This window comes from Lactuca serriola, chromosome 9 (genome assembly GCF_051521515.1).
Source record: "Lactuca serriola cultivar US96UC23 chromosome 9, Lser_US96UC23_V15, whole genome shotgun sequence".
Classification (NCBI taxonomy): domain Eukaryota; kingdom Viridiplantae; phylum Streptophyta; class Magnoliopsida; order Asterales; family Asteraceae; genus Lactuca; species Lactuca serriola.
The window spans coordinates 114,275,614-114,302,585 of NC_136416.1; the positions used below are offsets into that span (position 1 = coordinate 114,275,614).

The following is a 26,972-nucleotide window of genomic DNA, read 5'->3' on the forward strand; positions in this document are numbered from 1 at the left end:
GTGCCATTTTGAAAGTTGTTTTGAGACCATGCATGAGTTTGAGGTCGTAAATGAGGTCTTAATGAGAAGAATGAAGTATTGGGGTCCCTTATGGCATGCAAGGGCATAAAGATGCCAACTCTATGCCCTAGGACATCTTAATGGACTCAGATCTAAAGTTTGACACTGAAATTCCAAGTATTAAGCACTTAATGGTCATTAGTGCATATTATGCTTGTACGTCGGGCGTAATATCATGTACGTTGTGCGTACAACCAAGGGGCTTAGTTCACTAAGCGTACTATAGTGGTACGCTGGGTGTACGCACCTCATATGGGTTTGGGCTTTGTGTGGTCTTGTGAGATTATTGGGCCTTGTTCTGTTTTTGGCCTGGTCTCATTTAGAGTTAGTGGTCTGTTATTCTGTTTTGCGGCATAGTTGTATTGGTTGGGCCTCGTTGGGCCATGTGGCCCATTAATAGCTTTGGTCTTGGATCATAGTGTTGGATTAGGTGTCTAAGCCTATAACTATATTTGGTATGTACTTGACTGTCACACCCCCAAACCATGACAACAGAAACGTTCAGGGGCGGAGGACGTCATGTACGGTATCATATCAATGCACTATAGTAAAACAAGCAGCAACATCATCCATTGCATTAATAGTATAATGTATACATGTGTGTTATGAATGTATTTGTAAGACACCAAAAATATAAATATCAAAATAAAATACGAGTCTTGAAAGTGCTCCGTCTTCTCAAAACCTGGCCATCTGTACCTGTCTACTGGTGACCTGAGAAAACAAGTTATTTTGAAAGAGTAGATCAACATTTAAGCTGGTGAGTTCATAAGTATTTTTGTGTCAGATGTTTGCATTAGTTTGTTGAAAAATGTTTGTAAGTGTTTCATGTAAATGTTTGTATACTTCCTATTATAGTTTACTAGTATGATTGTTTGACTATTACTGATGTATAAAAAAGACTCAATTACTTACCAAGCAACTAAGTTAAGTAAAATCCTTAAAATGGGTTTAATATTCACTTATCTATTCAATAAGTATAACTATGATTTAACCGACGCTCAAACTAGTGATCCTACCCCGAGCCCACAACCAAACAAGGAACATGAGTCGAGGTATCTAGCAATAGTCCTAAGTCTGTTAAAGCATGCTTATACGTAGATGTAAATGTTTGTATACTTCCTATTATAGTTTACTAATATGATTGTTTGACTATTACTGATGTATAGAAAAGACTCAATTACTCACCAATCAACTAAGTTGAGTAAAATCCTTAAAATGGGTTTAATATTCCCTTATCTATTCAATAAGTATAACTATGATTTAACCGACGGTCATACTAGTGATCCTACCCCGAGCCCACAACCAAACAAGGAACAGGAGTCGAGGTATCTACCAGTAGTCCTAAGTCTGTTAAAGCATACTTATACGTAAATAGATAGACAAATATGATGTGATACAAAAGAAGTTTATAAAATCTTTAAAAGAGTTTTCAACAAGTTTGAGTATAAGAAATCCTTTGAAATGTGTTTTTACATGTAAATGATTAACACAATTTCATTGTGTATTACTTGTACCCCCCCCCCCCCCCCCTAAAATCATTTAAAAGTATTAAAAGCGTAGTTGTAGGGGTATGAACTCACCTGTAGTGAGTGATTCAGATGAAAGATCAATATAAGATGCTAAGTATGTCAAGTGAAGTCTTGAGCACAAACGGATCCTATAAAGCATATCATGACACATATATGTATACAATTAGTGTATATAACCACTAACATGCTAAGGTAAATAATCTTAGGAACTAGGAAACACTTGAAATGAAGCGTTACAATCACATATGATTGATTGAAGGGAGTTCACGACCACACTATGAAGTGGTCACGGCTTTAGAGTGTTCACGGCCAGGAACACATGATGTGTTCATGGGCCATCCTTGGTTTATGAAGTGTACACGGCCATGGATGAAGGGTTCACGGCCATATCAAGATCTTCTGAAGGGTTGACAGCCACCATGATCCTATGAAGGGTTGAAGACCACCATGATCCGATGAAGGGTTCACGGCCGTGAACTCTTGAAGAATCATGCTTAAAAAGTGTTCGTTTCATGGGGATTCAAGACCTTCTAATGGACAACAAGTAGATGAAAGAGCTACTTATGATTTGGAAGCTTTTAAGGTTTTCACGACCCAAGAACAAGTGTGTTCTTGGTAGAAAGATGGTGATTTGAAGATGTTGAAGAAAAGTGATGAATTCAAGGATGTTATCAAAGGGTTTCACTTGTATATGAAGATCAACTAGTAAGTATGAGAGTATTACTTACGTTTTTGAAGAGAAAGGAAGGTTTCCCTTGATGATACTTGAGAGTTTAAGTTCTTGGCTGGAAGATGTGAGAAACTTAAGAAAAATGAGGGAAAACTATAAAGGTAGTGAGGGGTGCACGGCCAAACTTGGATTCACGGCCGTAAACCTAGTTTGTGCCTGTGAACATCCTTTTTTGATGTTCTTGGCTTGAATTCATTCCAATAGTCCATTAGTCACACTTCTTAGTATCAAATCCTAAGTGTACAAGGCTTAAAATCTCATAGAATAACCCTTAGCAAGGCTAAAAGGTAACATAAACAAGTCTAAATTTTGATTGATTTGCTTGAATTACAAGATAGAAACCTACGGGTTGTCACACTGACCCGAATGTAGCATGGTCCTTTTGGGTTGCCTTCACCAGAGCAACTTCACTGTATGATTAATCGAGAAAGAGGTTATTATGGTTTATTATAATATTATATGAATAATATATTAAAAGATAAATCATATTGGTTAATTAATATTGGTCAAGAATTAATTTAGAAATTAATTTTGTGATCAAAAGATATTAATTGAACCTAGGGAAGTGGAATTGCAATTATAAGATACTTGGATTTTGGGTTGAGGATCCCTTAGAAACGGGGTGGACGAAATCAAGGGGAAAGCCCACATAGATTTCGTCCAGGCCTTGTTTCTTGTAGGTTCCTATGGACTGCTTAAGGGCTAAGCAATCCAATTAGGGTTTTGACTGAAACCCTAGCAGCTCACCTATATAAAGGACCCTAAGGCTTCATACTTCGGCTACCACTTGAACCTTAGAGATCAAGAGTCGACTTTGAGCCTCCTTCCTCTCTCTCCAGGATCATCCAACTTGTTTTGGTGTTTGTGATCAATTAGAGGTATTACACTTGTGATACTAAAGCTCTCAAAGGTTGAAGATTCTTGGTACAATTGAAAGGTAATTTCTTAACCTTAGTATTGTTATGATTTTTGGTTTTTGTATGCTAGAATTAGGGTTTACAAGCTTTGGATGATTTTCATGTACAATTAGATAAATCTAGATCTAAAGCTTTAGGGTTTGCATGTGAACCATAGGATTGATGTAATGCTCAAAATCCATCAGTGGTATCAGAGCCTAGGTTGTTTTATATTGTATTTGATGCCTTCTTTGATCATTCATTTCTTGAAAAATCGAGTTTTCTGCCCTCTGACAGCTAAACTCGTCAAGTCATGCTAGATGAACTCGACGAGTCCAGTCAGTGACTCGGCGAGTCGGAGAGTCAGGGAGCAGATCTTTCGGGATTTTAGCCTATTCTTGATTGGGATAATTACCAAAAACGTTTTTTATTAATAAAATCCGATTTTTATTAAATTGATATGATTATCCTTATGAAAGTAGAAGATAATTGTCAATTAATTAGATCATTATTGCCTTATATGATAATCTAAATTATTTGAATTATTTGATTGAATTATCTTGCCATGAAATTGAATTAGGTCAAATTTAGATAATTACTAATTAATTCTTTAATTAAATTATTTGCAATTTGATCTAGAAAGTTTTGAAAAGTTTCAAAACTTTCCCTCTAGTTTTGGAATTTAAAATTATGATTAAAAGTTAATTTAGAAAATTTTAAATTCTAAACCCTAGAATTTTACAAGTTTAAAATTCAACCCTTATACTATTATAATATTATAAGATTAATATATATATATATATATATATATATATATATATATATATATATACATATATAAGATTAAATTAGTGTTACCGTTAGTAGGCCTCATTCATGAAGTCGGTCTATAAGGGGGGTATAAGGTTGCTGCCTATAAAATGGCAGTTTAATGGTTGTCCACTCTCAGCCACCGCATCCTTGATTGGTAGAGGGTCGTTAGCTGAACAGGTAGAATAGGGAAACTAATTCCTCATTTAAAGTATAATTTTTAATAACGTAACTAATTTTTTTATAAAATTCTCAATCTTAGTTACTTTAGGAAAAATGTGAAATGATGTTATTCCATGAAACCACACTTTGCATCTTGTCAAGTCGTTAGTGGAGCGTGCATGGATAACCGACACACTAATATGGACTACCAATGGTGGCAAAGGGTGGCTCGATGTTTATCATAGATCAATGGAGCGTGTGTGGTTAACCGACACATTGATTAGGTGGGAAATGACATCGAGAGCACCAAGTACATTTTCATGGTTATTCACACTTTGCTTGTGATCCTCCGTATCCCAGTCATAAACTTGAAGAGCATATTAAGATTTAAACATGCCATTGAAAAGTTCAATGAATCTCAAAAGATCTAGGAGTTTCAGTACATTTAAAACATAATTTCTTTTTCGTTTTTCATAGTGGAAATTAGTGAATCATCATTCAGTCACCTTCAAATTATTTGTAGTTTGGATTACAACATCTCTCTTCTAAATTGTAAATAATGTTGTTGGATCCTAGCCCTAATTTCTCATTTGGGTGTTTAATTGGGGATTCTTATCTAATCAAACTTTGTCTCTTTTCTATTTTAGATGTCTACTTCGAACAATAACTACGCTTCTGTCTTGACCCCTTACGAGATGCATCAAGATTTAATAAGATAGCCAAAGGAGCATCTTTAACTTTCAAATTTAATAAGATAGCCAAAGGACCTCCAAAAGCAACTTTATCCTTCTTTTTTTCTTCAACAATCTCTTCGACATCATCTTCATGATCTTTTAAAATGTAATACAATGCATACATATAATAGGAATTCAAATTATCATGACTTTCAATCAACAAACTGATATTCTTCCACCTTTTTCTCAATCATTGAATGAAAGTGATATTGAACTCCAATTCCATACGAGAAGCACTATCTTTAACATTCATATTTAATAAGATAGCCAAAGTACCTCCAAAAGCAACTTTATCCTTCCTTTTTTCTTCAAAAATCTCTTCGACATCATCTTCATGATCTTTTAAAATGTAATACAATGCATACATATAATAGGAATTAAAATTATCATGACTTTTTATCAACAAACTTTCAATTCCATACGAACAATATTGTATTTCCCTATTTTGTAATCTGGTCAATAAAACGATCATAATAAAGTTAAATTGACTTGTTCTCATTTTTCTTTAACTTAGACAACTAAAATAACATTTGAGTAACATAACTCTTCTTAGTTCTCTCGGTTCCTTGAAACTCTTCTTTCAATTTGTTCTAGATTTTTTGAGTGGTAGTACAACCACGGATGTAGTTGTAAACTTTAGGAGGCAATGCACCTCTTAATTTTCTTATATATCTCTTGTCATTTGCTTTACTTTTGGCATTCACAACATTCATGCTTTATTTGTGTGTTGCATCTACGACTTCCTCAACAAACTATGCATGAAATGGACCCTTCTTAATTGATCGCCATAAATCTTCATCGATTCCATTCAATTAGTCATCCATTCGATAAGCCCATTGGTCGTAGTATTTTAGATGGAGCATTAGAGTTTTTGTAGATGATCCAAGCAAATATGCATACTTCATCATTTTGTTTGCAATCAAATTTGCCATTGATATGTTTAGAACGAAGAAAAGGATCCAAATGAATTAAAATTAGATTGGACTAATTTCCTAACTATCAGCCAATTTTAATTTTAGTTTCTGTGTTGCACACTGTTACGTTGAAACTTCGAAAAATCATAATTTATTCATACGAAGTCAGATTTAGGCGTTCTTTATATGCATGATTTTGCGTTTTCGATTACTACAACTTTTTTTAGATTATTTATCCTAAATAATCTTTTATTATATATTTTAGTCGCGAAACGACATACATACAGAATCATAACTATGTCTAGCGATAAACGCGGACATTACATCCGACTTGTCGTTGATCGCCTCATCTCCCCCTTTCAATTCTCGACTACCGTCACCTTGGCTATTCCGATAAACGATACTTTGAATCCGTCTTCATTCTTAAATTGGGGTACAATTAGTATTTTGAAGGTGTAAGAGGGTTTTCGGTCCATTTCACTTACCATTTCACTTTGGCGATATTGGAGTTTCACTTAAGCAAAACAGGTGGTAGTTTTTGTTTGTATGACTTTTTGACAGTGCATCTACTTGGATTTGAAGTAGGGTCGGGAACGATAGTATGATCAAAGGGGAAGGATGGCTGAAAATTAAAAGGAGCGTCAAAGGGGATATGGAATATTATTAGACATTTTTTCACTTGGTTATTGAAAAATAATTTTAAAAAAAATGCAATATAGTCTTTTTAGGTGTGGTAAGGATAAAACTTGTAATGAAACCAAACGCTGAGTTACAAAAAATTGTTCGGACCAAACATATAGGGTGTGTTTGGCACGGAGCGTTTAAGAGCTTCTAGCTTCTACGTTTGACAAAACGCTCCGTTTTGAATTGAAAGTCTCATTCGGCGGTACAATCTTCTAGCGTTTAGTTTAAACAAAACACTTCAAATCAAAATTGTAAGTCATGTAGCGTTTAACAAAACGCTACAAGCTACAAGCTACCCGCTACCCGCTAAAAGGCACCAGCTACCGGCTAATTTTGTCGAATACGCCCATAGACTACCTCAAATCACATTGAGAGTTAGTTTAATTTACTCTAAAAAAATTATAAATAAAGTATATTAACAAAAGAAAATCCGCATAGCCGTCCATAAATATGACATCATCACTCAAATGTATTCTAGAAAATGTATTTCTCATCTCGTTATCATCGACATAATATTCTTAAATCATAATCCTTCATTTGTTCCATTCGTCGTTTTCCAACCTTTCTACCAAAATATCATTCTTCTCAGCAACACGACATTCATAAAAATAACTTTTTTTTATTATCATAGTGCCAAGACTCGTCCCATAAGCAGGCGCAAGATCGCGTCACTGTTCATGCTTAAGATTGAAGCTAACAAACACTAATTAATTAGTTATACAGATGACATTATAGCATCAAAAACCAACTCACATACATAGTTTCACTGCAAATTATTGATCAGATTCTTTAATGCAACTCCTTATAATTCCAAATGAACCCAAATGGGTTATTGTTGGTTTTATGTTACTTTCAGCAGATAATTACGCGGCAGAAGATACAATCTTATCACCACCAATGCCCTCGCCGTATGAGAAACCGTCTACCAAGATCAACCCAACAATGGCGATTATACTGGTGTGCCTTTTAAGTGCATTCTTCATGATTTGTGTAATCTCGACCTACTTCCGCCATTTTACTGAAAGACAACTCCGACTAGCAAGGAGTACACAAAACCTAAGTGAAACGGGGTCAATGAGATCGGTGGTGCATGGGCTTGATCCGGCGGTGATAGCCACATTCCCAAGCTTCTTGTATTCAAGTGTAAAAGGGATAAAGATAGGGCAGACGGTTCTAGAATGCGCCGTGTGCTTAAATGAGTTTCAAGACCATGAAACCCTACGTTTGCTACCAAAATGCAGCCACGTGTTTCACCAGGATTGTATTGACACGTGGCTGGCTTCACATGTCACATGCCCGGTGTGTAGAGCGAATCTAGTCTTGTTACCTGGTGAACTCGATCATATGACTGAGTTGTTGCACTGCCCAGTTGACCCGGAGATAGATTATGCATCGACTGAGTTTCTTCTTCCAGTAGAGTTCAAACACAAGATACCTCCATCCACTGAAATGCCACGTTCACATTCAACTGGTCACTCGGTTATAATTCGACCCGTTGAAAATACTGAGAGATACACACTTCGGTTACCAAACGAAGCACGGGGCCTTTTTGGGAACCTTGTAGCGAGCCTTCCCACAAGCCCTCATATGGCATTGCCAATGGAGAGTAGTCAAAAAATGAGCCTTCGAAGTATTAGTGTTGGTTCAGTTAGAAGATTGGATTATGTTCATCACGAGGTTTCTAATTATGAAAGACGAAGAGGCCAAACATCAAGGGGTGGTCCTAGTGATTCTCACATAGTTGATTGTTGAAATAACAAGACGAAAAATCAACAACTTTTAGATTCTGTATATAGCATTTGGTACATGTGGCTAAACATAAACTTTACTGGAATATGTGTGTATATTGCTCATGCCAAATGGTATCAAAAAAGGGTCTTTTTTTTTTCTTTTGTGCGGGGTGTGTCCTATTACCAAACAGAGTCTTAGATGATGAGTAAGGAAATCAATAAGTTGACGGTTCAAGTTTGGTTTGACTCAAAAGATAGAGATTTAGAAGTAGATTAGAAGGTGTTCTATCAAGACGAGTCATACATAAACATGATTGGGAACATTATTGGAAACATGTGTAGAAACAAGATAACTTCGAATATCTATAAATTCCATTATTATGCAAAATCCGTCCTTTGAGATTCAAAATTAAGATTAGAAATTTTGGGTTTGAAGTTAATTTGATCTAACATATATGATGTGTAATTGGGAATGCCAACGAGGTTGGGAAATAGTTTTCACATATTTTAAGTTAATTTTTAATTTTGAACTTTTATGTAAATAAAATTCTAACATTACCCACCCCACAATGTTAACAAAATTGCATATAATCATCATCAAGATTCTCTAAGAACATAACTTTTACGTTGTTTTTGTTTGGTTTACATATTTGTCCTACATTAACTTTTTACGTTGTTTTTGTTTGGTTTACATATTTGTCCTACATTAGTTGACCTGGTAGGAGATTGTCCAAGATAGGTAAAACAGAAGTGATGAAGATGATCAATGAAAAGATGTTAAAAATTAATAAATGGTCTTCAATATTAAGCTTAGATTATTTAAATAAATATTTTGGGATGTTAGATTGTAATATTTTTTGTTTATTATTTTAGGGGCTAATGCCGTATGATGTTGTAAACAAGATTATGACCTGTGTAAATAAAATGTTTGAATATATATATATATATATATATATATATATATATATATATATATATATATATATAATCATTGAATGACCTCCTTTTAGATAATATTTTTTGTTTTATTGGTTGGACGATCTTTCTCGTCACATATGAGTACCTTCAAGTCTTTTTTACTTGTCGCACGAGAAGCAGCTACATATAACTGACAGTGATTGAAGACAGGTCTACGTAAATACAATCCAACAGTTGATAATGATTGTCATTGACTCTTGTTAATGGTCATAGCAAAACAAACATCTAAGGGGAATTGTCTCCGCTGAAAACGGAAAAGGATTCTTTTATCAGACGAAGTTAACTTCATACGAGGTATACAAGTAGTCTCATTGAAAAATCTACCAACTATAATCCGTAACTCAATGACATGTTTTCCAAGCCTAACAATTTGTAACCTAGTATTGTTGCATAAACCTTTGGTTTGGTCGATATTACGAAGCAACATAACCGGAACACATGTTTTTAGCGTAAGTTTATTGTTAGGAATTCTAGATGCCTTCAAAGCATTCAATATATTCAGAGAGGAAGCTGATTCCTCAAAACAATCTGTTGACTCTATCTCACATAAAGAATCTAAACTCAAATAAGTTTTCTCTTCATCTTTCATCAATCCTAACATGTAGTCATTGATAACATCGACCTCATCATTTGTAGGGAACAAAATAGCTTTATCTTGAAAATATGATGGATTATTATGATGGTTTTCAAAAGACGGACAAATGGCAAATACAATTGAATGAATATGGTCACTTGTAGAGTGAACGATAACGTCTTCAAGAAATTCAACTTCAGTTTCACTATCATTAGGACCACCAATATTACAATCACCAGTTTTAAGAATCCATTTAGCAAAGGCTTTTGTCTCATCCAAATCATTAGTTGAACAACCAACCTAAAGCCTCATTAAATAGCATATTAAAAGAAAAAATGACTTATACAAATTATATATATATATATATATATATATATATATATATATATATATATATATATATATGTATATATATATGTATTAAAAATTTAATGATATGTAACAGCCAAAAAATCCAGATAAAATTTTTCATTTTTAAATAATGTTTACAACCATAAGTTTGATGCTAAAAATCCATTACATAAAAACCATCATACAAATTCATCAGAGTATCCATATCAATGAGTGCGGAAAATAGTGGAGAGTGCATGCAGCGCCATCAAGTCGGGCCCTTCCTTGGAACCACACGCACCTGAAATCACAATACAATTGTTAGCAAACGCTTAGTTAGTTTTCCCAAAATAACATGTAACGACCTAAAAATCAAATGTAAAACTTTCATTTTTAATATAGCCAGAACATTGATACCATTTATTTCAAACATTCCAAAACATCGTTAAGTAAAACATTTATCAGAGTTCATCCCAAAATAATTTATTGCGGAAATCATAGGTGTAGGCACCACGATCAATCCGAGCCCTTCATTTCCAAATCGATTATACCTGAAACAATAAACAAAACTATAAGCACGAAGCTTATTGAGTTCCCTAGAGCATACAACACACAATCCACATAATAACATATCATATTACCTATAAAAGCTACATATACCACATAAGCGACGCATACTAACATATAAGGATGTCGTGGGCTTCCCCCAGGGTCTTATGCCTTCATGTCATGGGCTCCTCCCATTTTCTTTACCTAGGAATGCTATGGGCTCCCCCAAATGGTCTTATATCCAACTGCCACGGGCTCCCCCCGAGGTCTTCCATGTAATAACATTCATAATCAACTAGTATATCATATATCAAAGAAGCATCTATCATACTACATAACGCATACATAAACATATAAGGGTGTCGTGGGCTCCCCCCAGTGTCTTATACCATCATGTCATGGGCTCCCCCACATGGTCTTTACCTAGGAATGTCATGGGCTCCCCCATATGGTCTTATATCTAACTGCCACGGACTCCCCACGAGGTCTTCCATGCAAATATCATATAATCACTAGCATACCACTTAGCATAAAGCTAAATATCATACCACATATCTCTACTACAACTAGTGTACCACATAACATAAAATGGGCCGGCCTTGGTGCCTTAGACCCATTGGTAAGGTGAGAAGACTCACCTGAATGCAGAAGCTTCCTAAAGGAAATCCTCAGTTGCTGCCCTGTCTACTTCCTGAGTTATGAATACCGATCAATATACCCAATTAGCAATTGGGTCCCATACCATAACCCTTAATCCATGCATAGGGTAAAATGACCATTCTATCCCTGGCCTAGTATGATCCAAAACTAAGGCCCAAACCCAAAACAAAATCCCAACACTATAATGTCCATAAATCCATCAATCGCCCAACTTTCGAAATTGGGCCCAAACCTCTACATGGTCTTTCCATTAGGCCCAAATCCTTCTTTTCAGTCCAACACGCTTAGCATCCTGATGGTCCAATAACCCATAATCGTCCAAACCTAGTTATGACCCACCTGTGGCCCAATTTTCCAAAATGGGCCCAAACCTTTCCAATTGGCCTTATCCTAAAGCCAAATAGTGTCCTTAGTCTATACTCCTGTTTCCAATTGGCCCATAAAGGCCCACAATAACCTAGTCCAAGAAATGGCCTAAACTGGGGCCCACAAATGCAAGTCTATTTCTATATAGACCCAATTATTCCAGAATTGGCCCAATATACGTTCAATCCCAACTATCGGCAATTCCAGGGAAAAAAATCGTTAGGGCCCAAAGGTCCAAAGTCCACTAAGGCCCAAGTCCTCCTGAGAGAGTACGCCTAACATACCTCTTTTGTACGCTTAGCATATTGGGAGAAAGGTTGTACGTATAGCGTACTACATAATACGTCTAGCGTACAACCAGCTTATGCACAAAATCCATTAAATGCTTAATACTTGAAGACTTTACGTCCCAAACTCAGATCTAGGTCGTTTGATGAGTCCTAAGGCATAAAGTTGGAAACTTTTTGCCTTTGTATGCTCTAAAAAGACCAAATAGCATTTTACTTCCATAAAAATGGTCTTAACTCTTACATGATGTCACAATTAGGAATTTTTGTGCCTTGTAACCAACACTTAAACAAATTTATGAATCAAAAACATAAGAGCATGAATGATGCATACTCTATGTCAGCAAAATTTCAATCAAACACCCATGCAAGCAATTCAAATAGTCATTAAGCAATTGGAAACCCTAGAAGTTCTTGTTTAAGTCCATATTGGACTAGGACTTCCTTATTGGGCCCAATGGACCAATAAGCTTCCAATTTGGCTATCTTGGGCTTAGAACTCTTAAATGGGCTCTAATTGGACCCACTTCCATTTAATTCAATATTTTGGGCCATATTGGGCCTAGAATGGGATAGATTAATTATATGAACCATTTTGGACCATAATTAACCTAATCTAACCTAATGGGTCATAAAAATCAAATTTATATTTTTTTTTTAGGCCAAAAATCATCCAACCTAGCTATAACATAGGCTAAAGGGAAAAAAGCCAAAAAACCTCCTCTCACCCACCCCATTCTCGGCCCAAGCCCAAAAGAAGAGGAGAGTTGACTTTGTGAGTGACACCTCACAATTGTTCAAGGGACATCCATGCATGAAGACTCAAACATCCATGCACTCACATACTTCCAAGTCTAGCTACTCTTTTTCTCCCTCTCTCTCTTGCTCTCGGCCGAGTTCAAGCACACACACACACACACACACATTTCACTCACTTTTCTCTCAAGGAAACTCTCTCATAACTCATCCATATTTCAAGATCTAAGAAGGAATCAAGGGGATTTTTACACAAAAATCGTCATCTAAGGTAAGAAATCTCTTAGATCCTTAAACTAGCTACTTCATTTCATCCAAAAATCACCTCTTAATTCATTCAAACTCATGATCTATCACCTAAGAAGCATTCAAGTTCAAAATCTTCCAAGGAAGGTTGCTAAGACCGAAATTCTTCTCATTTTCTTCCAAAAACCGAAATCACACCCAAAGGTGAGCTTCATACCCCCTCATTTTCGGTTTTTATAAGTTTTGTGGGGGAGAATACAAGCAAATGTATAGATCTATGAGTATATGTATGCCTTGTGTGATTTTTATGCTTATATGTATGGTCTTATGTGATTGTGATGCTTATACTAGCCAAAAGAACCTAAAAACCGAGACCCACAATATGATGAATGAAATAAGTATAACTTATACCATTTCACACTAATCAAGTCTAGAAAAATAACCAAGTTGGTTAATATGAACATTTTTGGACTTAAAACCCATTTTTGCGCTCAAAATGCTAAAATACAAAACTAAGGGGCCCAAAACGACAAAGTATAGATTCTGAAGGTTGAGATGAGACTAAACAGTTTCTAATATGTATTTTCTGAATATTAACACTTTTGAAGGGTTAAAAATGTGAAATTTAAACATAATGGGCCAAAATGGGCTTTTCGGCCCAATAAAGCCCCAAATTGCGAAAATTTTAAGTTGGAGGGGCTGAAACTGCACATTTCTGTAAAACAGGGGATTAATAGTGTACCAAATCTATTTCAAGGGTCAAAAATGCTTTTCCAATTAAAAAGGGACCAAAGATGCAAAAATTTTCCATTTTGGGTCAAAACTGTAAAAGTTGCGAAAATGGAGGTTTCAACCGAAAAAATTTCATTTTTGAAGGACTTAAGCTGTTTATCAAGTAAATTTGTGCTAAAAATGTCTTTCCAATAAGTTTTGTATACTAAAGTGTCAAGAAAAATAGTTTAAGGACTAAACCGGAAATTCTTTTATACTCAAAGGGTTAAAAGTGTAAATTTAATCCGAGGAAGGGCTTAAGAAGATAAACTCACATTCTTAAAACAATGGATCCCTTAAAATAAAAACACGAGTACTACGTCTACCGGTGAAACGTAATAATAAATACACCTTTAACACCAAAATCATTACCAAACGAATTGATTCGGTCTCGAATCAATAACGAATCAAAAATCAATAAACAATGACACTTCAATACACATGCGGAAGTTTACGAGAAGTCAATACACCATCTTTGGGCTCGAAAGTTTCAAATCGTGTTTGTTGGGCCTAGCTAGCCCAATGACATGATCTGTAGGCCCGAAGGGAACGCGCTTACATATTATTGGGCCTTATATGACCTAATTCCGTGTAAAAGGACTTTCAATAGCTTTATTGTGTTGTTGGGCCCCAAGGGTCCTTTGGTACTGCTAGCAAAGTCGAGAAGTCAAATGCGAGTCGGGCTAAGTGCCTTTCGCATTCACGATAGCCTTGAACGACTTATGGAAATAACGCGGGCTTCGCACCCTCTTTTCTCCTCGGTTGTGGGGCTATGAGAAGTCAGGGTGGTTGGATTAAGTGAGTAGTACGGACGACGCCTAAGGGATCGTTTGTATAGTTGTAAACTAGTCATTTCATTAATGCGTGATTATAACGACTCACAACCCATAATTAATCCAATGTCATCCGGAATTATAGAAAACAACGTCGTATCGGAATAATACTAACTAAGCCACGTAATTTGATGTATTGGGAAAACATCAGGTTTTCCCTGGGAAATTCAACACTCTTGATTATGTGATATACATACAAAGTCTAACAATTATTCATGTTTATAATAATCAACAAGCATACTTACGGATCTTCACACTTTTTCTCATATACAACATTTCTTTTTAGAAAATATTGGATTTTCTGAGGTTTTCAAAACTATACAAATCATTTCTTTTCAAACCTTACTTATGAACTCACCAACATTTCATATGTTGATGTTTTCCAAAATACTTGTATTCTCAAGTAACAGGTAAATCGAAGAAAAATGTGTCCAGTTATGTCATGATGTTTGTTTAAATAATAACGAACGGTTTATGTTTTGGAATTGTAATGTTTTGAAACAATGTACTGAATGTAAACAATACTGGTTGTAATATTTCAATGCATGGTGATGAATGATGTTATGATTCATGTATATTCATTGTGATGGTATTCAATTGAGTCACAATAGCCCTCGGACGTTTCCGCCGTCTGGTTCGGGGGTGTGACAGGTTGGTATCAGAGCTCTGTTTATAGTGAACTAGCATATCTAGCTACACATTGATATGCAACTATAAACTAAAAGAGGGACAAACACAACTCTAAACAAAACAAGTAAAACATAACAATAAAACACCCTTGCTTGTGTTAGGAACGAGAACCTAACACCGAATCAAACAAGATAATGCTAGTATCTCGGTTAATCCAGGACTGTTCTTAGTTGTATCAAGGAATGGATGTAGCCTGATCAACTACATTCCTACCAAGGTATCACTACCACACGTCCTGAGGAGATCGTGATAGCTAGGGAACCTAAAAACATACCCCTTTATCACCAAAAAGAGAACATCTGTTTAGTCTATACCATAATTGTAGAGTTATAGGAGTAACGATAGTTTATACCTTCCCCTAGTCTTCATGGAGGGAGAGCAGCAGGGTATCCAGTTTCATCAAGTCCTAGTGGCTCACGGAATGCTTGAAGGTGAACTAGAAGGGAATCAAGAGGGAGCACACGAGGTCAGACCTGACGAATACACAGACATCGACTATGAGTTCGAGGAGACCAATGATGACATAGAGGAAGGACAAGACCCGGGCAAAGATCACGCCACGCCGTTTGTTAGCGAGGCGCAGCAGGACCACCCTGCCCCACCGGTGAACTCCTGGGTAAGGGATTCATCCGACCTAGTTACTCGCCATGGGGAGCTCCAGTCCTCTTTGTCAAAAAGAAGGACGGATCTTTTAGAATGTGCATCGATTATAGGGAGTTAAATAAACTCACTGTCAAAAATCGCTATCCACTCCCATGAATCGACGATCTATTTGACCAGCTCCAAGGAGCTAGTTACTTCTCTAAGATAGATCTACGATCCGGATACCATCAACTCAAAGTCCGGGAAGAGGATATTCCTACAACCTTGTCACAACTGAAAATTTTGTGTCATGTAATCTATACACTCAAGCTAATGTGAATCAAAAACTTAAGAACATGTGTAACACCTATGATTATCACTTCAAAAAAAAACATCAATCAAATACATCATACAAGTACTACAAATAGTCATCAAACAATTGGAGACCTTAGAAGCCCTTGTTTAAGTCCACTTTGGACTAGGACTTCCTTATTGGATCCAAATGGACCAATAAGCTTCCAATTAGACTATCATGGGCTTAGAACCCTAATTTGGGCTCTAATTGGACCCACACTAATTTATTTCAACATTTTGGGCCATGTTGGGCCTAGAATGAAATGAACTAAAAGCCTTGATACATGAATAACCTAAACTAGTCCAATAAAAATACAAAAATCCTACCACATTCCTTTAGACTTAAAACATACCCAAGATTAACTCTAATATTGGGCTTAGGGACAAAGGCCCAAATTTTTCCTTTTCCCTTCCAAATTCTCGGCCCAATGCCCAAGCCCAAGAGGAAATGGAAGAGTTGACTTAATGCATGCCACCTCATTATTAACCAAAGGGTATCTATGCATGGAACTCATACTTCCAAGCACATATCACTTCAAAGATCACTTCTCTTCTCTCCTCTCTCTCACTCTCGGCCACATCTCAAACACATACACATCTCACAAACTCTCTCAAGAACACTCAAGAAACTCTCTCCTTTCCTCTCCAAAATTTCGAGATTCTAAGAAGCTTTCAAGAGGATCTTCCAAGCTAATCATCATCTTAGGTAAGTATTTACTTATATACATGATCTAGCTATTTCATTCCATCAAAAACCTCTTCTAAATCTATTCCAACTTGTGATCATACACCTTAGAAGTCACCAAACTCGAGACCTACCAAGGAAAGGTGCTAAGGCCGAAAAATCACTTCATTTTCTTCCATCTTTTCTTCAAAAACCGAAAGCTTCAGACAAGGTGAGCTTCATACCCCCTATTTTCTGTTTTTATGAGTTTTGTGGGGGGGGGGGGGGAATACAAGTGAAAGTGTAGATCTATATGTGTTTTGTATGCCTTGTATGATTTCCATGCTTATATATGTGCTTTTGTGTGTTATAATGTTGGATCTAGCCATAAAACTCCTCAAAACCGAGATATACCTTATGTTAAATGATTTTAGCATCAAATATATTTCTACATACAAAGTGTTTCTAGAAAAATAGCTAAATGGCTTAGTAACAATTTCTTTGGGCTAAAAACACAATTTTTGGACCTAAGATGTGAAAATATACTAAATTAAGGGCCCAAATTGACATATCACGAATTCTGATGGATAAGGTGTGTCAAAACAGTTTCAACAAAACAATTTCTGGAAATATACTCAATTAAAGGATTAAAAACATAAATTTCAAGCTTAATGGGCTAAAAATGACATTTTCGGCCCAATGAGGCCCACTATGCGAGATTTTCTGTTTTGGAGGCCCAAAACTGTGTTTTTCTGTAAAACAGTGGACTATAAGTGTTCCAAGTCCTTTTCAAAGGTTTAAAATGCTTTTTAAATTTAAAAAGGACCAAAGTTGCAAAAAAATTTCAATTTGGGCCAAAATTGTCAAAGTTGCGAGAAAGAAGGGCTATTACCGAGAAAACTGCAATTTCAGGGACTAAAACTGTTTTCATTGAAAAATATGCTGAAAAATATTAATTTCAATAATTTTTGGTGTTAAAATGTCAAGAAAGTTGATTTAAGGACCAAACCGGAAAAATATTTAATTAAAAGGGTTGAAAAAGTAAATTTTACAAACAACGAGGGGCTGAAAACAGAAACTTCCAAGGCTAATTCAGTACACGCAATTTGATCAAATGATGGCACCGCGACTATCGACGAAATACAATACATTACAATACCAAAAGTCGTTGTTAAACGAATTGGTTCGGTCTCGAACCAATAAAAATCCGAAACTACTAACACGACGACACTACGACACTACGATTCATACAAGTAACGTTTGGGAATTCAATATACATGCGAGTGTGCACAGACGTCTACGCACCATCTTTGGGCCCCAAAAGTGTAAAATCTTGTTTGTTGGGCCTAGCTAGCCCAATTACCTGATCTTAAGGCCCGAAGACCTCTATCTTACGAAGTGTTGGGTTTTACCGATCTGACACAACGTAAAAGGACTTTCAGTGGCTTGTATACTACTGGTCCCCAAGGGTCCTTTGGTATTGCTAGTAAAGTCTACATTTCATGCGAGGCGGGTCTGGGACCCCTCGTACATTTTTTTTATCCCCAACCGGTTAATGGAGTCATCGAGGTCTTCGTGCCCTCTTTCTCTTCGGATGTGGGACTACACATAGTCAGGGCGATTGGATAACGTGATTAATACGGACGACGCCTACGGGATCGTTAGTATAGCTATAAACTGGTCGTTTGTGTAATGCGTGTTTGTAGCAAATAATCATGCTCAAAAATAATCCAACGTCGCCTGGGACTGACACTACGCGCTATGCAATGGTTTCAATGTGACTTCATGGAATTCAAGGAATTAGGAAAACATCGGGTTTTCCTAGGGTTTTCAATACATACAGATTTGAAATGCATACAACTTCAATGAACAATTTTTACAAGTATAGAAACAAACAAGCATACCTATGGATCTTCACAAACGTTTTCAAAAGCTTTTCTTTTCAGAAAATATCGGATTTTCTGGTGGTTTTCAAACGATACGAAACATTGTTTTTCTTCAAATACCGCTTATGAACTCACTAACATTTCACATGTTGACGTTTTTCAAAATACTTGTATTCTCAGGGAACCAGTGAATCAAAGGAAATCATATTCAGTGATGGCTTGCAGTTTATGTACGAATCGAACAATTTATTTTTGGGAATGTAATGTTTAAACAATGTACTTCATGTAAACTCTACTGGTTGTAGTATATTAATGCATGGTGACGAATGTTGTTACGTTTCATATATATTCAATGTTATGGTATTCAATTGAGTCACGACAGCCCCCGAACGTTTCCGCCGCCTGGTTCGGGGGTGTGACAGGTTGGTATCAGAGCTTTGTTTATAGTGAACTAGCATGTCGAGCCACACATTGATATGCAACTATAAACCAAAAAGAGGGACTAACATAACTCTTAACAAAACAAGTAAATAAAACACACTTGCTTGCATTAGGAATAAGGACCTAACGCCGAATCAAACACAATAATGCTGGTATCTCGGTTAATTCGGGACTGTTCTTAGTGATACCAAGGAGTGAATGTAGCCTGATCAACTACATTCTCTCCAAAGTAAAACTAACACACGTCTTGATGAGATCAGGATGGCTAAGGAACCTATATACCCTTATCACCAAAAAGAGAACGTTCGCTTAGTCTGTACAATAGTCATAGCACCTAGGAATAATGTTAGCATATTTACATACTCGCGCAGACAGCATGGCTGGTTTCATCACCCTGGAGACCCCTACTTCCCTAATCAAGGAAACAACGGGTGGCTAGAAGAGGACGAACCTGAGGAAGACCCCGAAGAGGAATCTGACGGGGAATCGGAGGCAGAAGTCGAGGGCGAGCCTGCCGAACCCGAAGAAGACGAAGAGCATTTCGAAGAGGAGCTCGATGACTGTGAAGGGGGTGATTCGGACGCAGAGTCCGAGGTCATCAACCCCCCTTACCCGATCAGGGTGCCTGCTTATCGTGTGGGTCCCACTGGACCTACCCCTCCTTGGGGCATTGATCTTTGGAGATGGAGCAGACATCAGGGACAGCGACCCCCGTTTGGCATGTCACGTGAGTTCTTTGACCTGAGGGACGGAGGACCGGCCGACCGAGCCCTACCGGTCATGGTGAGTCGATTACGGGACACCGGCGACCTTGCTCAGGGAACTACTGATCAAGTACGTCAGTTGTGGACTAGGGTCGAGCGTGCGGAGCAGGAGACGCGTGACGTCCTCCGGGAGTTTCACATGAGGCAGGTAAGGTGGGAGTCTCGACTTCAGGACGCAGAATGTGACAACCGTCAATTTTCGATCAAGTCAAAGTCAACTAAAGTCAACAAGTCAAACCGGTCAACCCAATTCGCCGTGAGTACTAGAGTTTACGTTATATAACTTCTAAACAACTCTCTATTCTAATGAGAGATCATAAATCGAAAAGTGCGTTCACCTAAATCTCCTTAACCTAAAACGGTGGTACGTAGAAAGCCAAACCGATACAACAATGTTACATACTCATCGGGAGTATGCAAGATCCCTAATCAAGGCTTAACGGGGTTTAAGGACCTTGCAGTGCGTAGCCGGACACTCAAAAAGGTCACCAATGAAACCTCTCCCACATATCTCTAAGTATGTGAAACCTCTCCCACATATCTCTAAGTATGTGAAACCTCTCCCACATATCTCTAAGTATGTGAAACCTCTCCCACATATCTCTAAGTATGTGAAACCTCTCCCACATATCTCTAAGTATGTGAAATCTCTCCAAGTATGTCAAACCTCTCCCAAGTCTCCCTAAGTATGTGAAATCTCTCCCAAATATCTCTCTGAATGTGAAATCTCTCCAAGTATGTCAAACCTTTCCCAAATCTCCCTAAGTATGTGAAATCTCTCCCAAATATCTCTCTGTATGTGAAATCTCTCCCAAATATCTCTCTGAATGTGAAATCTCTCCAAGTATGTGAAATCTCTCCCAAATATCTCTCTGTATGTGAAATCTCTCCCAAATCTCCCTAAGTATGTGAAATCTCTCCAAGTATGTCAAATCTCTCCCAAATCTCCCTAAGTATGTGAAATCTCTCCCAAATATCTCTCTGTATGTGAAATCTCTCCAAGTATGTCAAATCTCTCCCAAATCTCCCCAAGTATGTCGGATCTCTCCCAAATCTCTCTGAGTATGTGGAATCTCTCTCAAATCTCTCTCGAAATCTCTCCCCGACTTTCTATAATCACTCGGGGCATCCCGACCCTCGAAATTGGCGAAAAATAGCCCAAGAATGGAAGTCTACGCGAAAAACGGACTTAAGAAACGAACCCTCCGAACCGAAAGTACTATTCATGAACCGAACCGAAAGCACTATTCATGAGGGTCCAAACCGAAGTTACTGTTCATGAGCCGAACCGAGGACACTGTTCATCCGAACCGAACCCAGCTTGGAAGGAAGGTCCGAACCGAACCCAGCTTGGAGGGAGGATCCGAACCGAACCAGCATAGAAGGAAAAATCCGAACCGAAAGTACTGTTCACAACAGTACCTTCGGTTCTAGCCAGACTTCGGACCGAACCCCCTTGCCTTCGCCTCGGACTGCTTCTCTTCGGACCAGCCTCGCTTCGCTTCTTCCTTCTGGCGCGCCTTCACCTCCGAGCCATGCACCTCTGACCGAACTTCGGCCTAGGGACCGAACTTCGGCCTAGGTCCGAAGTTATCCGCTGGAAAATTCGTTTTTCGCCCATTTTTGCATATTTTTGCATTTTAAACCCATTTTTAATTATTTTAACATAGGATTTTCACCCAAAACTTTATTTTAAAATATAAGACCCCTAAATTAATGATTTAATCACATTTTAAGGGTAAAATCTTATCCAAATAAGGTTAGGTAAAGTACAAAGGTAGAGTGTTGACTTTACCTTATTTTATGACACAAGCAACCCCATACCCACTCCATGATTAACCCACACTCCTCCCCACCATACCTTGTCACTTCCTTGTACTTTTTACCTTCCTCACAAGCCATCTCCAAGTTTTGAGAGCTGGATATCCATCCTCTCTCCTCATTTTCTCTCATTTGTTCTCATTTCACAAGAAGAGCAAACTCCTTTCTCTCTCACTTTCTCTCTCTAGAAATCCGAGATTCAAGGGCTGATCTTGAGAGTTTCCTCCACCTTTGGTAAGCATAATCCATTTCCTTTAAGATTATCTCGATTAATTCCACTCAAATCATGAGTATCTTACACAAACTCCATTAAATTTGTGTTAGAGCTTCGAATCTTCAAGCGATTCTTCAAGTGTTCTTGGGTTGAACACCTCTCTTCTTCAACACTTATCCACTGAAATCACACAAGGTGAGTTCATACCCCTACATTTTCATGTTTTCTCAAGTTTTTAGGGGGGGAATACAAGTCAAAACATCAAGAACATATTTAAATTCTTCTAACAGCTTTCATCAGAAAAGTTAGACTCCATTCACGGACTGTTTTGGACACCTTAAACATTTTAGTTTTCAAAACTGTTTTAGGTGCATGTAGTTCCACTTCTTAGCTTTAAAATGACTACTTGCACATCCCCATACGATTTTTCTACAATTTATGGTGATTTTTACAAAACTGCCTATCATTCCAAGCACCAATCCGGACCAGTCTGTGATTATGGACTTTTTCACCCAAGTTGGAGGTCATTAAAAATCATGATAAAAATTATGAGTAAACTAGACACATTTTGGGAACTCCCAAAATTTACGGATTTAGTTTTCGACTTCGTATGATTTTTCTATGGCTTTTCTAAAACAGTGCAGGAAGGTCTAATTTAGTTAACATCATATAATTTTCATAACACCTTGTAACATGTTGAGCAGGGTGCATATTATTATGTGTTCATGTATATTTGCAATATACGACATTCTTGTGTTAGTATCTAGACATAAACCTGTTAACAAATGGATTTTTACTAGACAAAGCATAGATTACACAAAGCGTTATTATTGAAGTATACCCATTACACACAAACGTTAAATAAACTATGTTAAGTAAAAATTACGTACTTTACTGTTACTACCTTCGTTTTGCCAAACTATAATAGGTATAGTTTACGATGGATTTCAAAATGCATACATTACAAAAAGGAAACTTTCATTATGATTAAGTGTAAATTCGTTAATAACTTTGTGAGATATACTCTTCACGTAAATCATAAGTCCTGTATTGTAACCAGAGTCTCCTGGAAGGAGAGCGTGATAGTTGTATATAGATCTATATTGGGTTTGACACCCCACACCTTGCTGCTAGCTACAGTTGGACCTGCAGGTCTACGGGTGACAAGTGTCATTTCAGTTCTACGACGCCCGAAGAACGTCGTATTCAGGCCACCTAGGTCATAGTATGGTTATAATAGCTCACAGAAAGTATTAACAAACTTAAGAATATACGAGAGTTTCATTGATATCATATGCGTTTGTGTTGAAATAAACACACATTATTTTCTGTAAATAAGAAAGATTACTCATATATTTCAGTCTTTGGATACCAGACTACATTATTCATTTTAAGGAAAATATCGGATTTTTCTGGAACGACTATACAATTACATGACGAGCTTTTTCATAATTATATACAAAAACTTATGAACTCACCAACCTTTGTGTTGACACTTTTCAAAACTACTTGTATTCTCAGGAATTCAGTGAAAACAGGAAACCAACAACGTTTTGAGGATGGGACGATAAATCGTCAAATAGTTCATTTTGTTTCATAATGTAATTGATTCGAATCATGTAAACATATACTTTGGTGTAACTTTTTCAGTTATATTTATGATGGTTGTATTTACTTTGAGCACTATTATACTCGTTGTTGTGATACTCTACATGAAGTCCTCCACCCTCGAACGTTTCCGCCATCCTTGGTTTGGGGGTTAGGGATAGACGCAGCTCATCGCGGTTAGGGATAGACTTATCATAGTAGGTCATTAGGAACTATGTTATGTACTTCGGCTCTATGTTTAAGTGACTACACTACTCATGGAGCCGTTATGCTGTCGGATTAGTGTCACTTATGTATGCTCTTACGAGCAAATTTTCTTGTATTAAATGCGGATAATATTAATGAACTTTCGTGTGTTTTGCTATGATATTACCAGTTTTTATGTGTTGAGACGTTATGATTGTATGCCCGATGGTAGTAATGTTTAGGTTCGTACCATACACCTAGTTAGTAGGATCACAACCTCACAGAAACCACATACACTCAACATCTTTCCGTTTCATGACAGAAAGATGCCTTGCCGAGCTACTCGCGGAAATCCCGAACCAACCCCCCCGAAGTCGACACCACTGCTTTCCAGGCAGCCGTGTCTGCTGCGGTCACAGCAGCTATGGCACAACTTCACCGAGGGAACAACGGAGGAGGCAACGGGCAAGGGTCCGGAAGTTCGAACAACGGGACGAATCAAGGACCCACTAAAACGTGCACCTACAAGGACTTCACAAACGCTAAACCACGGACTTTCAACGGCACTGGAGGGGTGATCACTCTGAAGCGATGGATCGAGAAGGTAGAGTCGGTATTCGAGATATGCGATTGCCCCGAGCAGATGAAGGTGAAGTTCGCGGCTTGTACTTTTGTGGACCAAGCACTCACTTGGTGGAACGAACACGTGGAAGCTATGACGCTCCCTGTCGCCAACTCTATCCCGTGGGCAGAAATGAAAGAAATGTTAATGGCTGAGTACTGCCCCTGAGGCGAAATACAAAAGATGGAGCAGGAGCTATGGAACCTCACTGTGCAGAATGCGAACATCGATGCCTACATATCGAGATTTAGCGAACTATCTCTGTTGTGCCCGGGTATGATCACATCAGAAGGAAATAAGATTGAACGATTCATCTGGGGACTGACACCTCCCATTCAAGGGAATGTGATAGCTGCGAACCCTGAAACGTTTGACAGTGCGAAGAGATTGGCAAAGAGGTTATATGATCATAACAACAAGAAGGGCGAGAAGCCAGTGGAGACTGAGAAGAAAAAGGAGGGTGATGGCAAGAAAGGGAGGAACAACAAGAGAAAGGGGCGTCAGGGCCCCGAGGCCTCTAAAAAGCAGCAAACAGTGGCAGTTAACGCTGTCACCGCACCGGTTCCAGCCACACCACATGCTCCAGCCTCAGTTGCTTCAAATGCTTCAAGACCCTATTCCGGTAATCTTCCCAAATGCAATAAGTGCGGTTTCCACCATCTTGGCGAATGCAAGGAATTCCATTGCACCAGTTGCAACCGAAGGGGACACACTGCAAGGTTCTGCAGGACATACCCTCCCCAGAACCAAAGTCAGGGAAACAACCACAACAACAACAACGACCACCACAATAACAACAACACCAATGCCGGCGGCAACAATGCAGGGCCTAGCCACACCTGCTTCGGGTGTGGAAGGACGGGGCATTTCCGCCGAGATTGCCCTAACAACAACTCAGGAAACAGAGGAGCAGGAAGAATGTTGACTATGGGTCAGAGCGATGCAGTTCAGGACCCCGCAGTTGTGACCGGTACGTTCCTCCTAAACCACACTTATGCATGCATCTTATTTGATACCGGAGCGGAGAGAAGTTTCGTGAGCGAGAAGTTTAAACATTTATTAAAACAACAACCCCAGAAGCTAAATGAAACCTATACGGTGGAAATGGCCAATGAGAAAACCGAATCCACTGGGGAGATCTACATCGGATGTACCCTAACCCTTAACCAACACGTTTTTCAAATAGACCTAATGCCAGTATCAATTAGGAGTTTCGATGTGATTATCGACATGGATTGGTTAAGCCCCCACCATGCTGAGATTATGTGCCACGAGAAGGCCGTTCGCCTTCGCCTCCCAAATCACGAAACCCTAGTAATTTACGGAGACAAACCTAGCACGAATCTTCGTCTTATCTCGTGCATCAAGGCACAAAAACATCTGCGAAAGAACAATTTGGCGTTCTTGGCTCACATAGTGGACAAGACCAAAGAAGAAACTAACATCCAAGATATTCCGGTAGCGTGTGAATTTCCGGACGTGTTTCCTGAAGATCTTCCAGGAGTACCCCCAGAGAGACAGGTTGAGTTCCGAATCGACCTCGTTCCAGGAGCAACTCCTCTCGCTAAATCACCATATCGATTGGCTCCTGCTGAAATGCAGGAACTGTCCAGCCAACTCAGTGAGCTTCTGGATAAGGGATTTATCCGACCTAGCTACTCGCCATGGGGAGCTCCGGTGCTCTTTGTCAAAAAGAAGGACGGATCTTTCAGAATGTGCATCGATTACAGAGAGTTAAATAAACTCACTGTTAAAAACCGCTACCCACTCCCACGAATCGATGATCTATTCGACCAGCTCCAAGGAGCTAGTTATTTTTCTAAAATAGATCTACGGTCCGGATACCACCAACTCAAAGTCCGAGAAGAGGATATTCCTAAAACCGCTTTCCGAACCCGCTACGGACATTATGAATTCGTCGTAATGCCCTTCGGTCTAACAAATGCACCTGCCGCATTTATGGACCTAATGAATCGAATCTGTCGACCGTTCCTTGACAACTTCGTCATTGTGTTTATCGATGACATCCTCGTCTATTCTCGAAGCAAAGAGGAGCATGGCCAACATCTCCGACAAGTCCTAGAGACTCTGCGATCGGAAAAGCATTACGCCAAACTCTCCAAGTGTGAGTTCTGGCTCCGGAGTGTGAATTTCCTAAGCCACGTAGTTAGCCAAGACGGAATTCATGTGGATCCCTCTAAGGTCAAAGCTGTGGAAGGATGGGCAACTCCGACTACGCCCACAGAAATTCGTCAGTTCTTAGGCCTAGCAGGCTACTATAGGAGATTCATCCAAAACTTCTCTAAGATCGCCAAGCCGCTTACCTTGCTTACGCAAAAGGGCGTGCCATTCAAGTGGACAGACCGACAAGAGATTGCGTTTCGAACCTTGAAGCAAGCTCTATGTAGCGCTCCTGTACTATCTCTACCTGAAGGAACGGAAGATTTTGTAGTCTACTATGACGCGTCGAATCAGGGCTTAGGTTGCGTTCTCATGCAACGTGGAAGAGTGATAGCATATGCGTCCCGCCAACTAAAG

At 38.3% G+C, this 26,972-nt stretch overlaps 2 protein-coding genes across 2 annotated transcripts in view; one reads left to right on the forward strand and one right to left on the reverse strand.

The window, feature by feature from the left end:
* The first annotated feature begins 7,165 nt into the window (after positions 1–7,165).
* LOC145073817 (E3 ubiquitin-protein ligase ATL6-like) lies at positions 7,166–8,568 on the forward strand. Its single transcript, XM_079020306.1, has one exon. It carries the CDS (start codon positions 7,315–7,317, stop codon positions 8,272–8,274), a length of 960 nt encoding a protein of 319 aa, XP_078876432.1. The 5' UTR covers positions 7,166–7,314; the 3' UTR covers positions 8,275–8,568.
* Positions 8,569–9,417: 849 nt separating this feature from the next.
* LOC145076046 (uncharacterized) overlaps positions 9,418–26,972 on the reverse strand; it is a 29,998-nt gene continuing 12,443 nt past the window's right edge. The window contains exons 2-3 of the mRNA XM_079022064.1: positions 10,625–10,685; positions 9,418–10,104 (exon numbers count right to left, since the gene is read on the reverse strand). Of these exons, the coding sequence (XP_078878190.1) occupies positions 9,418–10,104; positions 10,625–10,685 (748 nt within the window). The remainder of the gene's footprint in view (positions 10,105–10,624; positions 10,686–26,972) is intronic.